General features: G+C 51.1%; 1 protein-coding gene across 1 annotated transcript in view; it reads right to left on the minus strand.

Moving 5' to 3' along the window:
- Positions 1-478: 478 nt before the first annotated feature.
- LRRC48 (leucine rich repeat containing 48) overlaps positions 479-26,300 on the minus strand; it is a 33,754-nt gene continuing 7,932 nt past the window's right edge. The window contains exons 3-12 of the mRNA XM_012664986.1: positions 25,493-25,659; positions 19,552-19,702; positions 18,398-18,513; positions 17,646-17,758; positions 15,966-16,140; positions 9,706-9,837; positions 7,948-8,018; positions 6,298-6,421; positions 925-1,056; positions 479-592 (exon numbers count right to left, since the gene is read on the minus strand). Coding sequence (XP_012520440.1) covers positions 479-592; positions 925-1,056; positions 6,298-6,421; positions 7,948-8,018; positions 9,706-9,837; positions 15,966-16,140; positions 17,646-17,758; positions 18,398-18,513; positions 19,552-19,702; positions 25,493-25,659 — 1,295 coding nt within the window. The remainder of the gene's footprint in view (positions 593-924; positions 1,057-6,297; positions 6,422-7,947; positions 8,019-9,705; positions 9,838-15,965; positions 16,141-17,645; positions 17,759-18,397; positions 18,514-19,551; positions 19,703-25,492; positions 25,660-26,300) is intronic.

Below are 26,300 nucleotides of genomic sequence, written 5' to 3' on the forward strand. Positions count from 1 at the left end.
CCCAGCACTGTGATGGGAGCCGCGGCCTCTCCTGCGTCCCTGCTCCTCTCGAGGAGAGCCGACCTTCCTTCGCCTCCAGCTGCTGCCCTCTCTGACACACACCTCAGAGGAAATGGCGCTGGCACACGTCTGACGTTATGCCACAGCCCAGAGTCTAGTTGACTGCCAGCCCCCTCGGGAGTTGCTGTTGTAGACTGGCCAAGGACCTGCTGTTCATCTTGATCTTTCTCCTGTTTATACATGAACATGAATTTTGATTTTTTTTTTTTAAAGAATAGGGGAAAGGTGACATGGGTCCTTTATTTTTCTCTACATTTGTAAGTTTTTCCAGGGGTGGGGAAAGAGGGTGTTAGGGGAGTCGTGGGTTGAGAAATTCCCAGTAACTGTCTCCTGAGGCTGTCATTGAAGTGTGTCCACTTCCTCCTCCTGCTTGAGCCTGGTGCTGTGTTTTGAAAGGGACCTTGGGACCAACACGCACCTAGTCTAGGATGTCGCCGTACTCCAGGTTGTCTAGTTCACTCTGCATGTGGTCGACGTATTGACTGATCTCCTTTACTCGCTCGCGGTTCCTCGTGGTCTCATCCCTGTGAATCTGGGGGGCGAGAACAAAGCCCACCGTCCTTAAATCAGATGCCTGGTTAACATCTGCTACCAAGCCCAGGTTGAGGGAAAGGAAGATAGTTCTTGGGATCCGTGTAATCCCTCATTGACTGCAGAGCCTCCCTGGGTTCTGCTGATCTCTACATATTTGAGGTAGGAGTTAGAGAAATGATGAAGCACATGTGTTTTAAAATCTCTTGGCAACATTAAGTCTTCAGTGTGGAATGCTACAATCCTTAATTTTATTTCTTCATTCCTTATTGAAAATACTACACACTACCTAGGGAAGATTTCCACCTGCTAGGATGGGTTAGCATTACTCACCTTGTCTACCAAGTGTGTACACCAAGAGTTGATCCTAGTCACCAGCTCGTCTTCTCGATTGTCAATCTTCAGGAGATGGATGTCATGTGACGCCCCGACAGCATTAATAATCGTATCTTTGTCTACAAAAAGCTGGTGAGTGAGAAGAATCAGATGAGATCATGCATGTCATTACACCCTGAGGACAAAGTCAGAGAGCTAAATAGAAAAGCAACACCTGGGAGTCCCTCGGCTGTGTTGGCCACATGCCCAGTGGAGAGCCCACTTTTCTACTGGTGCACTTTATGCCAGCTCATCTTCAGGTGACAACCACGTCCCCGACCCGAGTGCTTGGCAGGTTTTATGGGGAAAGGGCCAACCCTTGCATTCCTTATCAGGAGCATGTTAACTCCAGGGAGAAGGCAGACGGCTGCCCAGGGGTGGCCTTGCCCAGGACGTCTGTTCTCACAATGCTTCTCTCTCAGTTGCTCTCCAGTCTGACTTGCCCCAAACCTCTGCCAGCTGAGTGGGAAACGTGAGGCTGCCCAAGTGTCTGGAGGCTGCTCTGAGGACAGTGGCCCCTGCAAACCGATGGTGTTCACCACACAGTAGTCTCTCTACTGCCTCTCATGTCAACCAAATCAAACCTTGGATTCTCTTTGGTGTCTCCTGCCTTCTCTTGTTCCTGATCTTATTTGCTGCCTCGTAAAAAGCTGTTAAAAACAACCATCCTCATAGGCCTGTCTGTTGTGGGTGTTGACACTGGCTGTTGTGTGCCTGGAATGGTTGAAAATTGGAATCATTCCCAGAGCAGGGGAGGCCACTGAAGCACTTGGTAAGCAGGTGTTTCCACTTTGAAGCAGAGGTGTTATACTTTGTAATACCAAGGACAGCAAAGGACCTAAGTTCTCCATATTGTAGAGAGGACTGCAAGTGGAATGTATACTTGGGTTTTGTTGGGTTTTTTTCTTTCCTATAGTAGCAGTTAACTTAATGGTTTCCAAAATGTGTTCTGTGAAACCTTGAGATGTTAATATTTCTGCAAAAAAAGAGTATTGTTTGGTCAAATACATTTGGGAAAGGCAGTACCCCTTAGGCCTCTCCTGAAGATTCACAGGCCACACAAAGTATTCTGAAGGTGCTGCCAAGTCCTGTGGAAAATAAACCTTTTTAACTTTGTCTCTCTTGGTTTTCCACCTTACTTGGCCACAGACTTCTTCTCAGAGTAATGCTTGGTAATGTCTTGTGGGATGCTGGTTTTCCACAGAATCCCTTGTGGGAAAAGCCAAGTTAGCTCATGTGGCGAATGGGGTCTCTGGGGGACCAATTAGTATAGTCACATGGAAGAAACGACAAGTTATTAAGTTCTTTGTCTGCACATGCAAGGCCCCAGGCCAGGCTCTGGGAATGGTTCACAGATGTGCAAAACCTGCTCTCCATGAGCCTGATTGCTCAGCAGTGGGTGTCCCAGTTACTTTAGAAATAGCTACAATCACAACATCAACCTATTGTGAAAAGGTTCTCATCCTTCATTCTCAAATGTGGGTCGTAGCTGATAGCTTAAGCCAAGCAGAGAAATCATCCCCCTCAGAGTTTGAATATATAGAAAGCAGCTTTGGAAGCTGAGGACAACAGAAACTGAAGTCTGCTTAGAAACATATGAGACTAAAATTGGTTATGAAAAACTATGTGACATTTGTAAAATACAAACAAAAGGAATCTGGTTTAAAGAAATTATTTAAAATGGAAGTTGCAAGTTGTTTCTGGACTTCAGGTGGCTTAGAGTGGCAGCTCCTTTAATTTTTCCCTCTTACAATAAGTACATAGAATTTTCAGGTAGAATATTCTGGATCCCCTTCCAGTTTCTGCAGATTGAAAGCACTAGAGTAGATGCAGCAACTGCACACAACTTGTGAGGAGCAACAGCTGCTCCTGGTTCCCTGAGCTGTTCCACCCTGTTCTTTGGTCCTCAAAGCTGTGAAGACACATTTCTTTCAAAGTGACTTTTGAGAGTGGCACAGCTGGTGCCCCTCCCCAGGACCACTGCACCGCAGAATGACCCGGTGGCCCCCTCCACCACAGACAAAGGAGCAACTTGCCCTATGCCAAGGGGGTCTCCTGGTGCTGGCTGGAATCTCATCACAGCTGCCCTCTCCATGGACTGCTGGCTGGGTCAGACCACTGTCACTCAAGCAGACTCTCTGGGGACTCGAAAGTCCTCCCCATGGTCTAGGCCTGAGCACTGTCCTACCCTTGCGGCTGGACACCCACATGGATATTCAGAGCACGCAGGCAGCATGTCTGACGTCCCTGCCAGCTTCCACACGGGCAGCTGCGGCTGCCAACAGCACTGCGAGGCCCTGCCTCCCTGCCCGCTCCAGGCCCTCTCCTCAGCATGTACGCTCTGCTTTTCCTCTCAAAGCTGGAAGGACTTGAAAGTACAGACATGGGCCAGGTTTGGCCTAAGTATGGCATGAGTGATAACAGTCGCTCAACTGAATGAGAGGAGTTTTAGATATAACCTAAAATGTGGTGTATGATATGCTCACGGATAATCAGGTAACAGAAGCCAGATCTTTTTCACCCAAGGCCCTAGCCCCTCCTCTGAACACCTACGTCTTACTAAAGGCTCAGTAGACGTTTTGTCAAAGGCTTTGAGTCAAACTGCCTGTGTTCAAATCAGAACTCTACCATTTATCAGCTGCGTATCCTCAGGCAGATTACCTTAATCTCTGCGCCTCAGTTTTCTTATCTGTAAAAGGGAACCATACAGTACCTACTTTACCATATTGATGTGAAGATTAAAAGAGTAAATTTGTATCCACTGCTTCTCACAGGGCTGGCCCTCATGAGGCCCCTAGTCAATGTCATCTATTTGTTGGTATTATTACTTCTTACAGTCAGGGCATACTTCTTCCTCCTGAGAACAATAGGCCATGTTTTTTTGCTTAAATGTAAGGAGACAGGCAATGGTGTAAGGTCTTAATTACGCCTCTTGCTGCAATTGTGGACATTTGCAAAGGGACAGAGGTTGGAACTGGCTTACAGAGGGAAGGGGTGGCTGTCCCCTCTGAAGCCTTGAAGGCAGTAGTCCACACCAGTCCTCCCAGCGAGTCCAAGGCAGGCGGCCCCTTAGCTCAGAGGCTCAACCCCATGGCCTAGTGCCTGGGGCCATGGGCACACCCAGAATGCCCACCGACCTGCAGTCTACACTGAGGGGAGCAGCACTGGCTCTGCCACAGTGGCCCAGGCTATGCATCTGTCAGTAGAGTCTGAATCCAGACTCTGGTCCTCACAAGGTTTGTCATCGTGAGCAGCTTACTTGACTTCTCTAAGCCCCAGTCTTACCCATGTTCTTATCTGTAAACTGGAGACAACAATAGTACCTCCTTCACAGGGTCCCCCGATGAAGTAAATGCGATCATGTGTGATCATCCGGCCTGGGCAATGGCAAGCCCTCAGTGAGCGGAACTCTCATCACTAGTCACTATGGCCAGCAGGTGCTGATGCGTTCCTGGAGCCACAGGAATGGATGTCAGATGGCACCAGGCAGAGCCAGCCAGGCATGAAGGAGGACTGGCCACTGGAAGCTCCAGCCCAGCCAGCTTCTCTGCCATGGGCCTCTGGGACCCATCTTTTCTGTGTGTCCCAGTCATTAGGGGGTGAGCATGTTTCAGTCCTGTGCCCAGTGGGTGTCACAGACCCAGGTGCTGCGCCATGCGGGAACTCTACCCACCAAGATGGTCTGTCTGGGAAATTCTTGAGTGGGCTCTCTCAGGGGAGCCTATCGTCCTGGCTTGGGAAAGGTGGCATTTCCTGTATCTGGTCAATAGCAGTTAGCCAAATCTAACAGCTTAGGGAGGAAAGGCTGGCATCCCTGTGGCCCTGCCACCGTGCCGCTATGTTGGGTATCTATCTCGGTCCCAAGACAGAGGCTGGGGGAGTGGGGCTCTGCTGGTCCTCTGTGCCTGCAGGACTCAGTCCAGCGTCTGACAGAGCGGAGACTCTGTGGATGTGCACACTCACACTCATTCCACAGACACGCCCCGGCATCTCCACCGTACACTGTATACTGTTGCTGGCACTGGGGAGGTACATGGTGGTGAAAAGGCCCTTCCTGTCTCTCTCATGGGCTTATATGTAGTGCGAATAGTCACACAAGCACATTGACCTAAGCCAGGTGGTTTGAAATTGTGATGAGACTCTAACCTGATAAATGGGGTATGCGATAGACAATGGTTTTTCAGGAAGGTGATGAGGGAAGGCCTCTCCCATGAGCTGATATCTGAGCTGAGATCTGAATGACAAGGACAAGCCAGGCACATGGGGACCTGAGGGAAGAGCACGTCTGCCAGATGGAATATCAACTGAGAGGAGCAAGCTGGACCCTGGGGAACAGCTCAGAGGGTTGGGGGGCGGTTGCCAAGGTGAGCAGGCCCAGTTGTGAGGTCTGTGCACTGTGGGGGAACGCTTACTCTGAGTCTTGGGAAGCCACTAGAGGGTGCTGTGCAGAAGTGAAATAGTGTGGTTTGGGTCTTCAGGGATTGCTCTGGCTGCTGTGTGGAGGACAGCCTGTAAGAGAACAGTACAGAGGCGAGTGGTCCAGGGGAAGGGCATCAGTGGCTGGCTTTGGTGGTAGCACGTAGGTGGAGAGGAGCTGAGAAACTGGCAGCGGGGTGATGGATGCACGAGTGAAAGCGAGCCCCTGATAAAGCTACGAAGACTGGCCCTTCCATCGCCTGCGCTCCTTCCCAGAGACATACGCGCGCTGCTACTGGGCCCCAATGCAGAAGACCTGCAGAGCCTTCTTAGTGCGCAGACCCAAGGTACGAGGCAGGTGCTCCGCGGTGACCCCGCTGACCGTGTGACCATTCATCACTGGATGTGCTGGTGGAAACTGGGATGGCATCATGCTGGATCAGAAATAGTACTGGGCCGGGGTATCCAACTTTCCCGTAGTACTTCATAGAGACTCTAAAGTGAAGAAGACCTCGGGGGGAGATCTCAGACCTATTTGTAACTGCTTTTCTTAGAAAGTGCCAGAAATCCCCACAGAATTGAACTTTTGGAAACCAACCCGTTGGAAAGGTGAAACCACCTAATTATCATGAGCTCCTCTTTAGTTGGGCCCCCCTGGGTGCCCAGCCAGGTGCTTTGTTTTTTTAGCCTATTTCATCTGACGACTCTGCAAAGCGGGTTACTGTCCCCTTTTGCATATGAGGAAACTGAGGCTCCAGGAGGTTTTCAGTCTTACTCAAGCGACAGAGCGGGCCTGGACCAAGTCTGTCAAGCACGCGGGAGCCTCGCGCCCAAGCACGCCCCGCCCAGCACCGCTCTTCGGGCCCCGCCCACCGGGCTCCGCCCAGCAGGACCCGCCCCGCCCGCCGCACTCACCAAGCGCACGTCGTCAGGCAAGTCTTCGTCCAGCTCGCCCTTGACGTTCTTCTCGAGGGTGTTGATGGAGATCTCCAGGAGCTTCTCGTGGTGGTGGTTCTCCAGGTCCCGGCACTGAGCCATCGTGCAGCCACGAGTTAAGCAAAGGCCAGGGACGGAGCAGACCGACGCGTCCCTGACAAGCACTCTGACGGCGGGGGCCGTTTCAGCTGCACGGGAACAGACTTTCAGGGCTGAAGGCGAACTCTGAGGCACCAGGTGCATCCGTGCCGTCACAGCCGTCCACCCACATGCAGTAAACCCCGGGGGCCATCCCAACACTCCCGTGCCTGCCCCTACACCTGGTCATCACGGACCCTCAGCGCCTGGCTGTCCCTCCATCATCCACTTCTCTCCACCCCCACGGCCTCCCAACTGGACACTGCAGTGCGCTGCCCGCTGGCCTCCTCACTCTCACCCTTGCTCCCCACAGCAGCCAGAGCGAGCTTGAAGATGTAGACAGTTGGGAGTCCATCTGCTTTGCGTAAAGCTGCAGGAAGCCTCCCGCTCTCTAACTTGGCCTAAAGGCCTCCTCTCTGAAATGGACTTCTGTGGCCAGTCCTCAGGGTCTTTGCACAGGCTGCCCCCCCTGCCTAGAATGCCCTCCCCACCCCTGTACATGGTCTGGTTGGCCACCCTCAGGTCCTCACTTAGTGGACCCTCCTTCAGGAAGGCTCCTGGCCCCCACCCTGGGTTAACTCCTAGTCACCCTGTACCTTTGGTACCACTTATTACCTCCATAACTTCTGTCTCCCTGCTGGACTGTGAGTCCCAGGAGGGCAGGACCAGGCAGTTGCTTCTGGGTGGGGCACAGCAGTTTGCCCCCCATCGTGGCAGGGCCCTGAGTTCAGGTGGCAGAAGGGTTGGTCATGCTCCAAATGTCGGCTCCTAACCCTAACATTTAACCTGACCAGCTCATTATAAATAATTGTCAGTGTCTGCAACGTGGATGGTGCCTCACCCCCAGAGTGCTTTTGTCTGCAGCACAGGGACAGGCGGTGATTCTGGGGCATCATCTCCCCATGAGCTTCACCCATGTAAGAACAAACACGCCAGGACTCTACTCCAAACTATCATAACAAGACCGTCATTGTTCTGAAGGAAGGGAAACCCCCTTGGACTCCATGGAACATTCTTTTGAACATTGTAAGTGGTTGCCAAATCTGCATCCTTTGAAGCCGAGCTTTTCCTTGGTGAAAAACTGGAGGTTTTATATTCCCCTAATTTCACAGGTGGTGATTTCCACTAAATAGGATCCTACGACAAATTTAAATATCATCTTGGTGGAGGTGTAGATCTTTTTGTAAATCAAACGGGGAGGAGGTATTTCTGGTAAAAAGTAAAATATGATTATAGAGCGCTGACTTTTTACTATCTCTGCCAATGTATTTAGGGCACCAGTGGCAGTGGCGGGGGTGGAGGTGTCACTGCAGATGGCCATCTGGAAGGGAACCCCACTTATTTGTATTCTGCTTACTTTTCAAAGAAGCTTCACCCTTCCTTGCCTTTTGTTAAAAATACAGGTGCCTCTCCCCTAGCTCCTTAAGAGGCCAGGACAACCCAAAGGCCCTGTAGCACCTCCTCATGGGGAAGTCATCAAAGAAAGGATATAGGCTTTGGACATTTTCGATAAACAGTCCCACCAAGTCGATGATGTTCCTTTCGAACAAGTTTATAGTCTCCTGGAAATGACAACATAGTTAACATGCATATTTAGACACCCAGCATCAGAGCAAAAGTTACTCCTTAGCACTTAGCAGTCTCCTCCTCTAATCACAGAACTTCAGGGTAAAGACCACGCACCTTGACCTTCCTGGGCAGATGGTTGGGAACTCTCTCTCCAGAGCTCTGTTGCTCTGCAAGCATATTAACTCACTCACCACCTGAACATCTAATACTTTCACCGGACCTTTGCCTGTGCCAGTCTTTCTCCCAGGAACACTTGTCCTGGTCTTGTTGTCCTCATCCCCAACGCACACACAGAGCTAACCCCCTTCCTTTGGGCTTCTCAGTGGCATTCACCCATCACCCCAGGAAAACAGCGAAGTGAGTTGTCAAGAACCAGACTACCTGGGTGGATATCCCAGCTCCACCGCTGTGTGTAACTGTGGGAAAGTTTACCTCCCTGGGCCTCAACCTCCTTACTTGTGAAGTGGGTTTCCTACATAGTACCTGTCTCACAGAGCTGGGGTGGGGTTAAATGAGTCACTTCATACAAAATGCTTTGCGAGCTGCCTGGCAGAGAGAAGGCCCTCCTAAGAGCTGGCTGTTACCCCAGGCCTCTACTGTTAGTTGCTGTTGCCCGGTGCTTAGCAAGGCACCTAGGGCCTAAACGGGACTCAGTAGCGACTGAGCGAACAATGGAAGATGCAGCTGTGAGGCCTGCTACTCTGGGAGCACCCCCGCTATCTGCCATAAATTCCAGGGGCTGCAAGGTGGGCCACGGGTGCAGGGGATCTACAGGAGCCTGAGGACTGTCTGCAGGCTGAGCACACTGTGCATTTTTCAAATGTATGTAAGTGCTGTTATAGTAAATAAAAATAGGGTCATTGAAAAGTATCATTGCCCTTGCAGCTTTTGGGCTGCTGGTAACACAAGTGTGACAGTGCACGGGTCCTGGGAAATGTTTGGATGTTGAAAAGCAATCTCCCTGCCTACAAACGTTGGGAGCTGCTGCCTCCCTCCCCTGGTGCTGCACGCTGCTTCTGCAGTGCTTGCACATTCCCCAGTGGGGAACAAGCATCTGCCATGTGATGTGATGGGGAAATCTATCCCATGTCTGAGGTGTCACTTGACGTGTGAGGAATTGATTAGGTGCTATCTCGTGGCCCAGCCACAGCAGCAGCCAATGCGGTTCAATTCATCACACTACATCAGACTCCCAGCCTCTGATGCCTTGTGAACACACAAGTTACTCTGGCCCCTGATGAATTTGAGACAGCAGTGCTTTTCATTTCTACTACTTAGTGCTGAGTTGCCGGCTCCTCGCATCGCCTAGGAGGTAGCAACTACAGGCTGCAATGCGGAGGAGCCTTTGTTTGGTCCCCAAGTGGGGGTCCACTTTGTCTTCCAAGCACCCAAACAGTTCCTTTAGCCTAATCAAAAACCCCTCCCTGCTGAGGCTCTGGGCTCTTCCACATGGGGCAAACATTCCAGAGTAATGAGCTCACTTCTCATTCTCCACAAGAATCTTTTCTAATCTAAATTATTAAAACATGTTAAAAGCAAACACAGGACTGATGAGCAAGAAAGCTTTAGCCTGACACGCTGAGTGGCACTGGACGTTTCCAACAGGGGAGCGCGAGGGACAGCCGCAGCTCGAGCGCAGACCTGCAGCCGCACGCACTTGCCCCCCACGCCCAGCCTCACCTCCAGCTGCTCCACCAGCTGCATCTCCAGCGTCATGAGCGCATTGAACAGCTCCGTGATGTCTTCGCCACACTCCATGATCTTCTTCTCAATGGTGGGCACCTCAGACTCTTCTCGAATGGTATTTAAACTCTGGAAACAAAAGCCTGTGCCTTAGGAATCAATTACTAAGTATAGTTAGTTAATGGCAGGTGGCGATTTGGTTTTATGGGTAAGAACTTGGACTCAGGAGTCAGCAAGTCTCAGTTTTGCCACTGGCCAGCTCTGTGAGCTTGTAGAAGTTGCCTACCCTCTCCATGCCTCAGTCTCCTTGACTGTAAAGTGGTCATGATAACAGCCCATACCCATACCCGACACAGCTAAGGAGAATCCCGTGAGCTCTAGTAAGTGCTCGATGCCTGTTAGCTCCGGTTTTTATTAGAGGCTGCTGGGCAGGTGGAAGGAGCCCCAAAATACGCTGCTGTGGAATGTTGGCTATTTTAAGACACTTAAAAACAGCAGATGCAAAGAGGACACTCTGACTTCCCCTTTTCTTCCTGAAAGCAGGAGATGAAACTCCTACGTAAAAGGCGCTCTCCCTGTACTTGGAGGAAGGAAGACATTCTTATCACTAGAGATGGGGAGTCAGGGCCGAGAGAAATCTGTACAAACCTTGTTCAACTAACCCTTATCTGCCTAGTCAACCTCCACAATTAATTGCTCTAGCCCAAACCCCTTGGTTTGTCATGTTTTCACAATTTACTACTCTTTGTCCAACCTAGTATAAGCTTTTAGCCCTAACTGTTTCTTTGGGTCTTCATTTTTCTTGTGAGTGCTCCCATGTACACGTAAAAATTACTAAACAAAATTTGTATGTTTTCTCCTGTTAGTCTGTCCTATGTCAGTTTAATTCCTGGTCTCACTTGGAGGCCCTAATAGGGTAAAGGAAGAATTTACCTGCCCTACAACTTCAGAGTCAGGTGGACCTGAATTTGAATCCTGCCTGGGTCACATATTAGCAGTGTGACCTTGAGAGAGCCACTTGCGTTTTCTAGGCTTCGGTTTCATCACTGTAAATGGGGAGAAGAATCTGTGCTTCATAAAGTCTTGGGGATCAGAGGCCAAGTATGTGATGTGTCTGGCGAGACTCGACTGATGAAGGTTCCTATAAAAGGCCTAAAACAGGCACAGGTTGGGAGAGACACTGGAAAGGAAAGACAGCTTCAGTCTTGGAGGAAGTCAGGTGAACCCGCACGGAACCCCAGTGAGGAAGCGGAAGCCAGCGGTGAGCATGCTGAACGGTGTGGGATGAGAGGTGCTTACGGGCTGGAGAGCGGCCTGGCGTCCAAGCACGGCGCTGAGTACCAGCTGTTCACTAGCAAAGGGCCTGGGATCGCAACCAACACTGGGTGCAACATCAGCTTGTTTTTGTTGACACTTGGTATTTATCACGAAGAAGGACAGAGTAATGACATGATTCAGTGGGGTGAACGATATTCACAATAATGGCTACTCCATCTAGAGAAAAACCAGGCTCAATCCCTACCTCAGGCCTTACAGGAAAACAAATTCCTGATGGAGTGAAGATTCAAATGTAAAAAATAAAATCATAAAAGTGCTAGAAGAAAACATGGGGGATTTTTAATAAACAATCTCAGGGTGGAGAAGTCTTTCTCAAGTACAGCCAGAGGAAAAGATTGATAAATTCTACTACATAAGAAAATGTGCATATGCTACCGGGAGGCCAAGGCGGGAGGATTGCTTGAGGTCAGGAGTTTGAGACCAGCCTGGGTGATACAGTGAGACCCTGTCTCAAAATCTTTTTTTTTTTTTGGAATTCTGAATGGCAAAAGCACCACGGACATAGTGGCAAAATAAACAACAAAATGGGAAAAATATTTGCAACTCATTTCACTGATATAGGGCTAATCTCAATCTATAAAGAGCTCCTACAAAGTAACAATATTTTAAAAAAGAAAGATGTACCAAAACAGAGAGACAAAAAGCAAATAGAAAAATGAATAAGATCAAAATATAAGAACAAATAGTTCTCACAATAAGAAGTACAAATGGTTGTAGAATACGTGCTGCTCACCCCCAGTTGGGGAAATTAAACTCTTACCGAAGGTGCATGAGATTCTCAAGCGTGAGAAAGCTTGTGACACTGGCCTGACAGCGCTGTGGGTGGTACAGGTTCTGTGGGGTACAGTTAAGTCCTAGTGCACAGTTCTACTTTTAGGACTTCATCCTGCAGGTCAAACTTGCACCTACTTGTTCAATGGAACAGTGAAAGAGCAAAAGATTGGAAAGAAACTTAATTGTCCATCAGTAGGGACTGGTGAAATAATTATGGTTCATCCATGAAATGAGAAAAATATGAAGCAACTCTTTCATTTTGGAAGACTTTCCAAGATGCATAGATGGCACAGGAAAGCAAAATGCAGGAAAGTGCATGCTAAACTTTCATCACACACACACACACACACGCACACGCACACGCACACGCACAGATACGCGGTAAGGAGGGAGACTGTCTCCTTGTGGGCATTTTCCATTCTGCGCCATGTGTGTGTACTGCCTATTCGAAAGTGAACCCGACTGCACACAGACTCACTTGCCTCAGGCCTTGCACGAGTGCTTTCCCTTTTTTTTTTTTTTTGTGTTCAAATCCAGTTTTATTAAATCTGACAATTTTGATAGCAGTACAAAATCTGTGACTATGACCATGGACATGAGTTTGTTTTGGTTTGTTGTAGGTTTGGGAACCTGTACTTTTCTAAATCTTCTGCTCTTTATTTCATTACTAAATGGCAAAGTGCCTTAAGTTCCTCTATCTATTATTCATAGAAAAGGAATCTGTAAAATCAGATTGAAAAAATAAATTCCACAGATTTGAAAAAATTCTCTTTGAATATTAAGGACATACAAAGTATATTAAAGACAACTACATTTAGTCCTTCAGGTAACAAAGCAGGCATTTGATGTTTGTGGTTTCTTGGTTTTACTTGCTAAACCTGGTCAGAGACCAGAGTGTTTCCAAAAGCTACAAAAATCCTTATTGACACTCCAAGTATGGTTTCAATGGAATTAGAGGATAGAACTAGGAGAGCACTTAATTTGGCTTTTAAAAATCACAATACTTTTTTCTTCAATGGGATTTTTCTTCTGCAGTAGCTCAGGACACTATTTGCTTACTTAATGCCTTATAATTAGCATCTGCCTTACAGTAGATCTACGTATTGGCTTACTGAAGTGTATTACTGGACAGCAAGTGGTGGGTGAGCTTCCTGACCAAGGCAAACGTACAGCAGACCTTAAAGTACAATCTCAGGATTTAGTGCTCCTTAGTTGTTCTCCAGTGAACCTGAAGTTGTAAATGGAGTTCTGATTCCAAATTCGCTATGGAATGTCATGGTGACTTTATTTTTATGCACTGTTCTTTGATCAAAGGCATGGCACGTATCAAACGGTGGACTGTACAAGTGAAGGCTCACGGCAGGTTCTTTTCCCTTTGTCTCGCCGGTTCCTCACTACAGTTCCACAACACGGTCATTTCCATTTTATGATTGAGGAAAGGAGGATAGGAGAGGGTCCGTAATGTACCTCTGCGTCACCAGTGGCAGGTCTGAGCCCCAAACCTTATATGACTGCACCACGGCCTGAGGTGTGCCCCACCGGGCACGAGGGCAGGGCTGTGTGCAACGGAGGAGGCCTAACGGGGTGTGGGGGTGGGTGGGAGGATTTTGGGACAAAGCTATGGGAGAGGGCATGTGAGGGGAGGGAATGGGGGCTCTCAGGGCATGTGCGGCCTTGAAAACTTCCAGGACAGTGGCTTCAACTTAGACTGAGCATCAGAAGCACCCAGGGAGCTCTGGAGAATCCCTGTGCCAGGCCACACCCCAGATTGCCTAAGTGGGTGCCCCTGGGCCAGGGCATGAGCATATTTCCAGGCCTCACGAACTCTGCGTACAGGCTGGGTGAGATCCACTGTTCTAAGGCCAGGAGGGGAGCCCGGGGGTTTGCCAGCTCATCCAAGGTGGCCTCTGAGCGGGCAGCCTGCTGTGAAGACACACGCCCGATCCACACTGAATCCGGGGAGCAGAGCAGCTCCTTCCGAGTCAGGCTCGGCCTGGCCCACGTCCTGCTTCTTCAGAGGGACTTGCTGCTGAGGGGCCAGGCCGCCTGGCCAGGCTTCAGGAGAAGCCAGCCCATGAATATCCAGGTGTCCCAAACCCAATGGCTACCGGGATCAGATAAGAAAGGTCAGGGAGGAAAAGGCTGGGCAGGGACTGGGGGACTAGAGACATGGCCTGTCCAGAGGGGACAACCACCACTCAGGAACCAAATGACAGCTTCCTCCAGAGAAGCTGGCAACCACAATTTTTCTGTGAAATCTGCCAGTTTCTAATGTCAGCAAAATGTTCAAAACGTTTTTAAACCCTCTGCAGGCCAAATAAAACACATATGTGAGCCTAGTGTGTTTCTCTGCTGATGGTTTTGAACTTTTGGTTGAATGCAGTAACACCCCTCCCTGTAACATTATAAGGAGGGTCTTGAGAATTAAATCCCACAGATTGTGAGGTCCTGTTAGTGAGGCTAATGCGACAAGAATGAGGTGGGGGAGTGGGGAGGGCTGGGAAGCATATGGAGTCGATCACCAACTCTGTTAGATCTGCCCTCCCAGGGGATTTTTCTCTAATGTTCACAACAAGGAATAGCTTTATGGGCTCCTTGAAGCCCCTGATGCTATAAGCAAACCTGGTGTGTGTGAATAGTTTTTGAGGAGAAAGAGGATCCATAGCCTTCCTTAGTGTCTCACAAAGATCTGTGATTTAGAACACATTGAGAATCCTGTCTTTAAAAGTAATGCTAAGGCCGGGCGCGGTGGCTCACGCCTGTAATCCTAGCTCTCTGGGAGGCCGAGGCGGGCGGATCGTTTGAGCTCAGGAGTTCGAAACCAGCCTGAGCAAGAGCGAGACCCCGTCTCTACTAAAAATAGAAAGAAATTAATCGGACAACTAAAAAATATATATATAAAAAATTAGCCGGGCATGGTGGCGCATGCCTGTAGTCCCAGCTACTCGGGAGGCTGAGGCAGGAGGATCGCCTGAGCCCAGGAGTTTGAGGTTGCTGTGAGGTAGGCTGATGCCACGGCACTCACTCTAGCCCGGGCAAAAGAGTGAGACTCTGTCTCAAAAAAAAAAAAAAAGTAATGCTAACTAGGCTGTGGCTCACGCCTGTAACCCCAGCACTTTGGGAGGCCAAGGTGGGAGGATTGCTTGAGGCCAGGAGTTCCAGATCAGCCAGAGCAAGAATGACACTGTGTGTGTACAAAAAAAAAAAACAAAAAAACAGAAAAATTAGCTGGGCATGGCGGTATGTGCCTCTAGTCCCAGCTAATTAGGAAGCTGAAGCACAAGGATCACTTGAGCCCAGGAGTTTGAGGTTGCAGTGAGCTATGATGAGGCCACTGTACTCTAGCCTGGGTGACAGAGCAAGACCCTGTCTCAAAAAAAAAAGATAACACTAACTAAAAGAAACAATTCCCATCAAGTGCAAAGATTGGTACCCCTTCCAATGGCACCTGCTTGGGCCAGGCCCAGTGGCCTGATTAGGCTGGGTCCTGAACGCCTGGGGCGTTCCTTTGCTGTTCCCCCGGGTGGAAAGCCCTTCCTCCCCACTCAACTCTTCTTTGTCCTATAAGCCTCAGCCTGAGTAAAGTACCCCCAGGACACCCCCAAGGCTCCCTGGGCTTCCCTCTAGGTTAGCACTGACCCCTTCACTCACTCAGTGGGGAGGGCCTCGGCCTGGGTCTGAGTCCCACAAGGGCAGGAACCATGTCTAGCGTGGCTCCAGCTTGCCAGGGCTGGGCACAGAGTGGGGCTCAGGTTATGTCTGTTAAATGAATGAATGAATGAATGAATGAACAAAAGAAAAGTAGTAGTTGTCATCATCCTCATCATAATAGCATGGTCATACGAATACAGTTATTAATAGTGATGATGATGATAAGGAGGTGGGGATGGGGACGACCTTGAATCCCAGGGCCATTTTATGTGCCAGAGACCCACAGGCCCCACACACAGCTCTTCATCGTGCAGCAGGGAAGCTGTGGCTGGTGGTACTGGGTAAGGTGGACCTTGGCTCTGGGATCCCTGGCAAATGGGGATGATGATCATGGGACTCCGGGGTCATCACAGGGTACAGTAGTTGCAGTCCCGCCACAGTGGGGGTCGGGGCCAGCACCATAGACTAGGAGGCACGGCAGCCTTGGGGCCTACCAGCAAGTACTTCTCCTCAAACTTGGCAATCCTGTGTTTGCCTTGCTCCTGGTTTTCCTGGATGGCCTCGTGCACACATTCATTGAAGGTGTCAAGCTCTGTTTTCCGCTTCTCATGCTGTTTCAGGCCATACTCGAAAATGTTCAGGCAGATGATGACAAATTTGTCCTTGTAGGTGAGTGGCTGTTAAGGAAGCTCACGGCTGTGTCGGGAGCAGGCCACTGGGGATGGGTAGGGGATGACAAAGGTGTTGGTGACTCCCCGAGCAGAGTGCAGACTGTGTGCTCAACACCGTGTGCGGGATTCGAACCATGGTCTCATCTGGTCCGTCTGACAGATGAAGACACTGCAGAGATAATGTGGCGACTGGGGCAACTCCACCCTCAGCCTGTGGGAGTCAGGAACGGGGCCTTTGTGGGGGAGGCAGGGGCCATAGGAGGCGTCCACAGGGCAGAGGAGAGACATGCTAAGAAAGTCCCAGAAGAGACTCCTGGGAGACCTGAGGGGCCAGGGAGGGGCTGCGAGCCCGGAGAGCCAGCCCGGTCAGGGAAATCGGCAGTGGGCATTTTTGTCTCTGGTGTGTTATCTAGAAGAGTTCCTCTACTTGAGGGCCTATCTTGGTGCTCAGCTGCTGTATCTGAGCTGGGGGAAGACCACAGGGTTCAAGTCCTGGCTCTGCCACTGCTTCTGGGACCCACCCTGGCAAATCACTTCACCTCTCCAGGCCTCAGTTTCCTCATCTGCAGCTGAGGGTACAACAGAACCTACCCTACGGAATTCTTAGTAGGGGTTCTTGGAGTCAGGCAGGTAAAGCCCAAAAGGCCTTCAGTGATCCTGGGGATGGAAACTCATGCTCAGAGAGGTGGAAACCCTGGCCCAAAGTCACATGGCCACACAGCCCTAGAGCTGAGAGGCAAACACAGGTCACCCAGCTGGTGGTGGCGAGGCCAGGCTGGGAGCCCCTCCCTCATTCTTTTCAGAATGTCGGGGTTTGAGTGAATTTCTCTCTATCCAGTGAAGGTCACCATCTGTGAGTGTTCCTCATCTCAGAGCTCTCAGATTCAGTAACTCCTCCAGTCTACCCTGAGTCCCTCAGCTTACAATTTAAGCCTATTTGTTGGTTGTCATGGCCACAGTCATATGACGAGTACTGACCACACCTTCTGGGCTCTGGCTGGCTGGAGAGAAGAATGCAGACTCTCAGGCCCCACAGACGGCGTGACCTCAGACAGCCGCGGAGCCTCCGCAGGCTTCGCTTCCCCAGCCGTGAAATGGAGTGAATGAGGGCGCCTGTGCAGTGGGTGGCTGGGAAAGCCGTACGTCCCGTGTGCGAGCGCACGGCAGGAACAAAGGAGAGTGGCCGATAAGGATCGTTGCTGTAGATGCACCTTTCAGTCGATTTCTCCACCTCCGAAACCTGACTTGCCAAGCACAGCTGACCCTGGCCATGTTGACCAGACTCTCAACGTGTCCCCGAAATCCAGACAGCATTTCCCCATGCCGCTCAGATGACCTGTCTCCAGGAGCACATCGCTCTGAAGCGGACAGTTTACTTTCCAGGGTCTTATAAGAGACATGGGGAAACCGAGGCCCAGCGTGGAAGGGGACTTGCCCAAGGCAGGCTGGCGGCACGGGGACCAGGCTCTGTCAGAGGAGGCAGCTGTGAACTCAGAAGGATATGCCTCGAGGAGCTCGCTGACACCGGGCAGGTAGGACAGCTTCTTGCCCTCCACGTCCTCTGTGTACATGCTGTCAAACAGGAAGGAGCCGTTCAGGTGCTCAACAAACGCAGCCTGCGGGCAGAGCACACCAGGGCGCGGTGACTCCAAGGAGGGCCCCCTAGTTCATCTCACAGGCCCCTGCGAGGGCACACGGTGCGGGGCTGCGCCAGGCACTGGGACTGGTGAAGGCTTCATGGAGGAGGGGCTGCTGCACTTGGGCTCCAGCCTCTGAGGAAGGCAGGTTGGGGGCAGTATTCTAGGCAAAGGGAATGGCACGTGCGGAGGTGCGGAGGCCTAAAACTGCAGGCCGTTTCCATGTGGCTCGTTGTGGCTGCAGGGAGGGGTGAGGACTGGCGGGAGGGAGGCCAGCAGGGCCCAGTCATGATTTCACCCATCTGAGCTAAGGGACTTGAGCTGTTCCTGCCGTGCCACGGGGAACTGCCTGAGAGTCTTAAGAAAAGGAGCAGCTCTGACAGACTGTCTAGCACATTCTCTCCAGCCCTGGGCTGGAGGCAAGAAGGCCAGTGAAGAGATGGGTCGGGGTCTGGGCTGAGATGGAGCTGGCCCTGGGCAGAGTGAGGTGGGGAGAGGGCATCAGACCCTGTGTTCTCAGAGCCTGGGGACCTCTGCCGACCTCTGTTGAACCAGATCGGTGCCCTCACGTGGGCATCTCCGAGCCGGGCCGAGGTGTGCAGCCGGCCCGCGTGGTACCTTGTGTTTCTGCAGCTCCTCCCGCCGGGCCTGCTCGTCCTCCAGCCGCGCCTGCATCAGGCTCTCCCGGTGCTTCAGCTCATCGATGCCGTACTGGTGCTTGGCCTCCGCCAGCTCTTTCTGACCCAGGAATAGGAAGAGGAGCCGTTACCAGAGGATGTCCGGTTCCTCTGAGCCACACTGCCTCTGCTGTCCTGTGGCCTCCTGCGCATGGGCAGGGGCGTTGCACGGGTCCCCGTCATAAAGGCTGTGAAAGCCAGGAGGTCTTGTGGAGAACGGCTCCTCTCCCTGTGGCCCTTCGCAGCTGTCTGAGTCTAAGGGAGGTCAAGGAAGGCTGCACGGCAGACTGAGGCTGAGGGCTATGTCGGGGTGGGGGCCCAGTCATGGAGCACCCCTCCACCGGACTTGGTGTCCTCCTCGGAGCACTTGCTCACTGCCCCCCAGCAGGCCTCAAGGCAGGCCCTCTGGCACCTTTAGGCAAGGACAATGGGAGAGGTAAAGGGAGTCACCTAAGGCCATAGGGCTGGTCACAAGGGTCCTGGCCCTTGGCTCTGTACTCTACCTCCTCCTGGCTTTCTCCCAGCCGGGAATGTCCTCACCCCTTTGTCGGCTCACTCTGAGCACCCCAGGTGATCTCACCTGTGCCTATGGCTTCACGTACCGCCAAGGTGATCCTTGGATGACACTCAGATCCCTATCTCCAGCACGGACTCCACCTCTGAGAGCCAGAACTGAGCTTCCGGTGGCCTGACTCCTTCCAGAGCTCACCTGTTACTATTGCTCCTGGGGTCGCACAGACTTGGGGTGAATCCTGGCTGGGTCGAGAGCCAGTGATCCTAGCTAATTGCTGGCCCTCCTTCAGCCTCCTCAACATCTTCATCTGGAAAACCAGCCAGTGCAGGACGGCTCTGAGGTGGCCCTGAGACGATGCCGGAAGGAGCCCGGCTGGTGGGAGCGTGCACAAGACAGTACCCGCAAGGGCGCTGCTGGACTCACTTTGACAGAGGCAGGTAGAGGGACTTGGGAAGGGGGAGCTGCCCTATGTCTCCTCCTACTTGTGGATGGGGGAAGCTACCCCTCAATACCCTTTTCCCATGAAGCCTGGGAGCCTGAAGGCTCTGTCTCACAGAGCTGGGAGACAGAGAGGGAGACACTTGCCGTGTCGTCACTGATGCGCCGGAAGTCCAGGTACACAAGGTCAGGAAGATAGGCACAGATGAACATCTTGTAATCCTCCGCCTCAGAGATGGGGTTCCCAGAAAGGCTGAGCGTGCGCAGGTACTTGAACTGTCGCAGGTAGATGATCTGGGGAGAGGAGGGGAGAAAAACCCGTTTTCTTGGCCATCGCAGAGCTGAGAACACACCTGCAGCCTCTCTCCTCGGCAATCTTTCAGTTTACAGCCTGGCCACAGCACCGTCAGTGCTAGGAGGGGGGACAGGCAGAGTGGGGGGTTCCAGACTGGGCAGCAGTACTGACACTGGTCAGCCACGGGCTTTCCAAAGAATCAGCAGACTAGGGTTCAAATCCTAGCTGTGAGATGTTGGGCATGTTATCTAATATCTGTGAGCCTCAATTTTCTCATCTGTAAAATGGGTATAATGATATCATGTGTGTTATAGGTGATGTAAAGACCAAATGAAACAAGCTATGAAAAACATTTAGAAGAGGGCCTGATACCGACCTACTCTATGAGTGGTAGTTGTAGTTGCTGTCAGTGGCCACTCACACAGGCATGCCTTTTTATATCATAAAGCCCACGAAAGGTCCAAATATCTTAAATTAAATGGAACCCAATTTATGGTTAACCTTGGATTCATTGGATAACAGCTAGTGGAACATTCCGCTAACTGCTATTTGTTCTTCCTATACTCTATTTTTAGTAAAATGTGGAAAAAGTCAACCAGACAGTTAATACTTCATTGAATAACATATTCTGAACACCTAGACATTATATTATGAAAAGATAGAAAGGAAACCTAGCATGCTTTTTCGAATGAATTTCTTTCAGTCATTTGTTTGTTCATTTGCTCAACAAACGTTATTAGGCAGCTAGCAGGCCTCAGGCATGTGCCAGGCCTTGGGGATATTGTGGGGAACAAGGCCCACGTGGTCCCTACTCTTATAGCAACACATTTAAAAATAAGATCACTAGGGTTGGGGTAAATGCTATAAGGAACATAGAGATGGCCCCATGAGAGAAAATAATAGGGAGGCCTTTTTCAGCTAGGGGACTCAGAGGTCTCTCTAGGGTGGTGACATTTAATCTGAAACCTGAGGGAGCCAGCCATGGAAGAGCAGAAAGCATACTCTCGGCAGCAGAACAGTATAGGCAAAGGCCCTGGGGCAGGAAAGGACTTGGCACGAACTGGGAACTTGGCCAAGGCCAGGGTGGCTGCAGCTTGGTGGGGAGGGGCTGGGGGCAGACTCGAGACAAGACTGGACATGAGTTCAGGGGCTGGTTCATGTTAAGACCATGTGGGCTGCAGTCGAGAGTTTGGATTTTATTCTAAGGACAATGGAAGCCACTGGAGTTTTAAGTGTGTATGACGTGCGGCAGACAGAATTTGATTTAATTTTTTTTTTCTTTTTCTTTTATTTCAGCATATTATGGGGGTACAGATGTTTAGGTTACGTATGTTGCCCTTGGTCCCCCCCCCAAGTCCGAGTTTCAAATATGTCCATCCTTCGGGTGGTGCACATTGCACTCCTTGTGTATACAAATATCCGTCCCCTCCTCCCTCCTCCCCCCTCCCCCCTGCCCAACATCCAATAGATGTTATTCTTATATGTGCATTTATGTGTTGATTAGTTAATACCAGAATTTGATTTAATTTTTAAGAGATCTCCCAAAGAGATTTCATTGTTCGTCTTTCAAATGGCAAAGAGAGACACATTTGAAAACAAAGTGTATTGCAGAAGGTGAGAGGGAACAGGCTGCCTCATCCGTGTTGGTGGGCTTTTTAATAAGTAGTTCTACTTCTATTGAGGGCAATTTGGCAAGATCCATCAAAATTTAAAATGCACATGTCCTTTGACCTAGCAATTCCCCTCTAGGAATTTATCTTACAGATGGCTCATCCAGGTGCAAAGTAACCCCTGTTCAAGTACATCCCTGTTCAAGGACATCCACTACAGCCTGTGTGTAGTGGCACCAGGTTGGAAACAACCTTGACATCTACCTGCAGGGAACGAGAAACACATCATGTTGCAGCTGAGTAATGGAATGATCCAGCAGAGAGGGGGCACTGGTGACTTGAGAGGAGAGGGGACACCAAAGGGAGGTGTTTGCAGGGTAGCTGGACAGGCGTGACAATCACACACAATGTTTAAACACAAGACCCCTGGAAGGACACACATGCAACTCAGAAGCAGCTGGGGCCTCCGGAAGGGGAAGCTGGGACAGAGGCCAGGAGTGAACGAAACTCCTCCCTATGTGCGCAAATGTCTGCTTAAACGTCTATCTTTTTGTTTTGTTATTTTTGAGACAGGGTCTCACTCTGTCACCCAAGCTAGAGTGCAGTGGCATCATCATAGCTCACTGCAGCCTCGAACTCCTGGGCTCAAGTGATCCTCCTGCCTCAGCCTCCTGAGTAGCTGGGACTACAGGCGTGTACCACCATGCCCGCTATTTTTTTTATTTTTTATTTTTATTTTTTATAGAGACAGTGTCTTGCTATGTTGCCCAGGCTGCTCTCAAACCCTTGGCCTCAAGTGATCCTCCCTCCTTGGCCTCTCAAAATTCTGGGACTACAGGCATGAGCCACTGTACCCAGCCCATGTGTTTGTTTTTAATGCAAGAAGCAGAAACAAAAATAAGCCTAATAAACAAACAGATGACAAGAAGGTATATAATTAGATGTCATATAAATGGTACTGATGAGGACTAAAATTAAAGATGCTCAGGGTTAGGAGCTAATATCTGAGAGGCATCAGTCAGGACTCTCTGGGTCAAGTAACCAAGAAGGCTGGTACCTGATTAGGTGAAGACGATCCAGGGTCCCCAGGGTCCCCAGGATGTGGCCAGGCCTTAGGAACATCTGGCCCACATGCCTCAGCATTCCCTGGCAGCTTCTCCCCATGGGCCTTCTTTCTCTCTGGGAACTGGCTTTATTGGCTTCTCCCATGTGCATGAGGGGCCCCCTGGCACCTAGCACCCTGCTGGAAAAGGGTGATGGGATTTCCTTTTGGCCAGTCCCTGCAGGGGCAGGATGGCAGAATACCCAAGGCCAAGGGGAAAGTGGGGTGTCCAGGCAGGGCCCAGGCATGTTCACCTCCACACCCTCCACACCCTCTCGTGCCCAGGCCTGGGCCTTCAGAGGGACACGGCCTCAGCTCTGTTGAAGCCTCTAAATGTCCAAAGGAAAACAAATCGGAGGACATTCATTCCCATGTAAGCCCTGGGATATAGGACCTACCAAGGCAGGAACACCTGCTAAATGCTCAGAAATATTTTCAAGCAGCAAGGTTTGAGGCTGTTTGGGGTCAATCCTTAATCTGAAAATTCCTGAATAATATCACTTTCCATGTACTTACTATGTGCTAGGCCCTGTACTGGGCATGACTCTATCTTCACAACTCCATGAAGTAGCAACTACTATTATTCCCATTTTACAGATGGGCAAATGGGCACCCAGAACTCAAAGTCACTGGCCAAGGTCAGGCAGCTGGTAGGTGGCAGTGCTGAGACTTGAACACAGAGACCACATCTCAGCTCCTGACTCATTTGCCTGTACCCTCCATGTTTCCCCGCCAGTGTTTGGTTTCCCTGCCCCCACAGGGCAGAGAGCAGGCTGGACGATCAGGACTTGAACCCTGAAAAGGGCACTGGTTGGGTTTAGATCCTCCATCTGGCACAGGGCAAACTTCGGAGACTACACAGCCTCCAGGGTTTGGCCCTGTTGGACAGACTTACAAATACACGTCACAACTCAGTGCTTGACCAGGCCATTCATCTAAGCCACCAAGCCTGGCTGTACCCCAGCCATGCTACTGGTCTGAGGGTCAGTGCAGGCCCTAGGACTGCCCGATCAGAATGAAGGGTCGCTGTTGGGGGCAGGTTGCTTGCTCTCTCTGTCCTGCTAGATGTAGACAAGGAAGCAACCACAAAGAGAATAGGCCTTGGAGAGATGCTGAGGATGGCAGAGCCCAGAGGCAGAAAGAACCTGTATCCTTGAAGCTCCACTGATAGCCCCTCTCCCAGCGCCAATAATCACGCCACTAAATGCCCTTGCTGTCTGTACCAGGTACTCAGCCGCAGCTGTGACAGACTGTTGCTGACAGCGTCCCATCTCATTTCTCACTGTCTGCCTCACAGAGGTGTCCGAAGCCACAGGAAGCCCACCCAGCCCAGAAGCCTGGTGGGGAGGGAGGGAGTCCCCCTGGGCTGTCACTCAGCTGTTAGGGGGATCAATGCCTCAGGCTCCAGTCCCTGGGTGGTCACTTCAGGAGGCACTCTGGGTACTCCTGAGGCCCAGGAGAGTCAGCGCTCTCCGTCTGCAGCAGCCTCAGTGACACCCCTGCACGTTGGTTCTTCCTCTCCCCTTCTCTTACTCTGGCCTCCCGAAGCCATGTCCCAAACGAACCGCCTGCACCCAGGTCTGTGCCTCAGCTCTGCTTCCAGCCAGTTTGGGGCAAGCTTTTCTGTTACCTGCGGCCACAACATCCTTTCTGGCGTCACCATCCTGGGTTAAGCCATTCACACAGTCCCCCTCGGATGCATCCTCATGGTGGCAGATTCCTTCCTAAATGTAGACCTGTCCCTGAACAGGCATCAGCACAGAAGTCTCCTTGGCTTCCACTGCTTCTCTGGCCATTCTGACTGTCTGCAGTGAGGCCGCAGCCACTCCCTGGGCCCCTCCCTGCACCACACACCCTTGACCTCTTTCAGGGACTGGGGCTCCTCAACAGTGCTGTGCAGGTGGCATTCCAAAGTGCCCCAGGCTGTTGCCCACACCGTTCCTTCCCGCTGGGAAGCCTTTTGCTTCTGCTAGAGGGCAACATTCTAATCATCTCTTAGTGAGTCTGAATCAGGTCACCTCTTGTCCCGACACTCTTGTAGGAAAGACCTTGGCTATAACAGTCCTCCATTTGCTAAGAACACACTCCAGCCTGACACTGAACCAAGTGCTTTATGTTCATAATAAGAGCCCGGGCGGGTGCGTAATGGCCACGATGTCCATCTGAGAGACGAGGAAACCGAGCTGTAGAAAGTGTGAGCCTCAGTTGGGTTCACATCCTCCTGTCTTGGGTGCAGGGCAAACTTCTGAGACTACAGCACTCTGGGTTTTGTCCCTGCTGGACAGACTTAAATACAGGTCACAACTCGGTGCTAACTCACCCCAGGCCATTCGTCTAAGCCACCCTGGTGTGCAGCTAGGATCTGAACCCAGGCTGCCTGATGGACATAGGCGGAAAAGGAATTTTAAAAGGTTTCTGGACAGCCCCAGTATTGGTGGTCTGGAGAAGCACCCAGGAGCCACCTGGTAAGGTCACTGCTGGGTCATCTTTGACATAGGACCCTTATAGCTGCTACCACACCCCCAGCCCACTGGGGTCTCAGCCCTAGCTGGCTGCTGTGAGCCCACTGTGGGGGTAGGTGGGGTGCAGCCTGCCTTCCCCTCAGATACCAGTGTCCACTATCACTCATACACAACCCCTAGCACCTCTGGTTGCCCTCCTACCACCCACAGACCTTGCTCCTTGGGACACCTTGAATCTTGATTATGTGGGTGTGTACTGGTCACCCTTGAAGGGACCATACCTTGTCTCTGTACCCACTGAGCACAGGACATACACCCCATGACCAACAGCAAAAATGTTTGTTAAATGCGCCTAAGACTCAGGAAAGTGACTCCACTGATGCAGCGGTCATAAACTGGTACCCACAGATGGATTGTGTGGGGTTAAGTGTGGTATTTAAACATTATCAAATCCCTCATGGAATAATCGGATTTCTGGCTTTTCCAGGAAAAGAGCGAGCTCTGGAACACTCAGCCTGTACTTCCCCTTGCTGCAGACCCCTTCCTTGACCTGAAGCTCGTGGCCGAGCTCCATCTGAGCCCAGGCAGCCAGCCCTCCCCGACCCAGCCACTCACGTTCATCATGTTGCTGATCTGGTTGTTGCCCAGCGACAACACCTGCAGCTTGACAAGGGCGTCCAAAGCGTCAATCTTGGAGATCCGGTTGCTGAACAGGCTCAAGTCCTCTAGGTTCACCAGTGTGTCCAGTCCCTCGATGGCCTCAATGTTGTTGAAGGACAGATCTAGGGAAGGAGGAGGGCTGTGAGGGTCTGTGCCTGGGTTAGGGGATAGACTGTCCTGAAAGAAAACCATCGGGGCTGCTTAGTGTTCTGTGAGCCAGCATCGAGCTATTGGAGCCAGGAATTGACTCACTGTCTAGATTTTCTAGAAGCCTGGCATGGATTCTTCCTTGCAGCCTCAAACATTCACCACCCTCTCCAGTTCTGCCAGTCATCTCCTGGCAGAACTGGCTGGGGACATGTGGGCAAATATTTATGTCTATGCGCTACCAAAGTTCTGGGATGACAATGCTTAGTAGCAGGTCTAAAGCAGTGCACCCTGGTGGTGGGAGCAGAAAGTGTGGAGTATCCGCTTCCCTCCCACCTGTGGCATTTTAGTAAGATCACCTCCTGTCTGCGTAGCATTTACCAGTTTGTCAAGCGCTGTGTATTTTCTCTGACAAGAGCCCTGAGTGGTAGTTTGGAATTTTTCTCCTTGTTTGATCATTTGGGAGGTGGAAGCTCAGAGAGGCTCAGTGATTTGCCCAAAGCCACACAGCTAACCACGGTGGGGCCAGAGTCCATCTAGGGCTTCTCCCTGGACACCTGGCAGGTCAGGTTCTTCCCACTATATCACGGCTGTCTCAGGCCCCCTTCCCAACCCC

This window comes from Propithecus coquereli, unplaced genomic scaffold, assembly GCF_000956105.1.
Source record: "Propithecus coquereli isolate 6110/MARCELLA unplaced genomic scaffold, Pcoq_1.0 Scaffold946, whole genome shotgun sequence".
Lineage (NCBI taxonomy): Eukaryota > Metazoa > Chordata > Mammalia > Primates > Indriidae > Propithecus > Propithecus coquereli.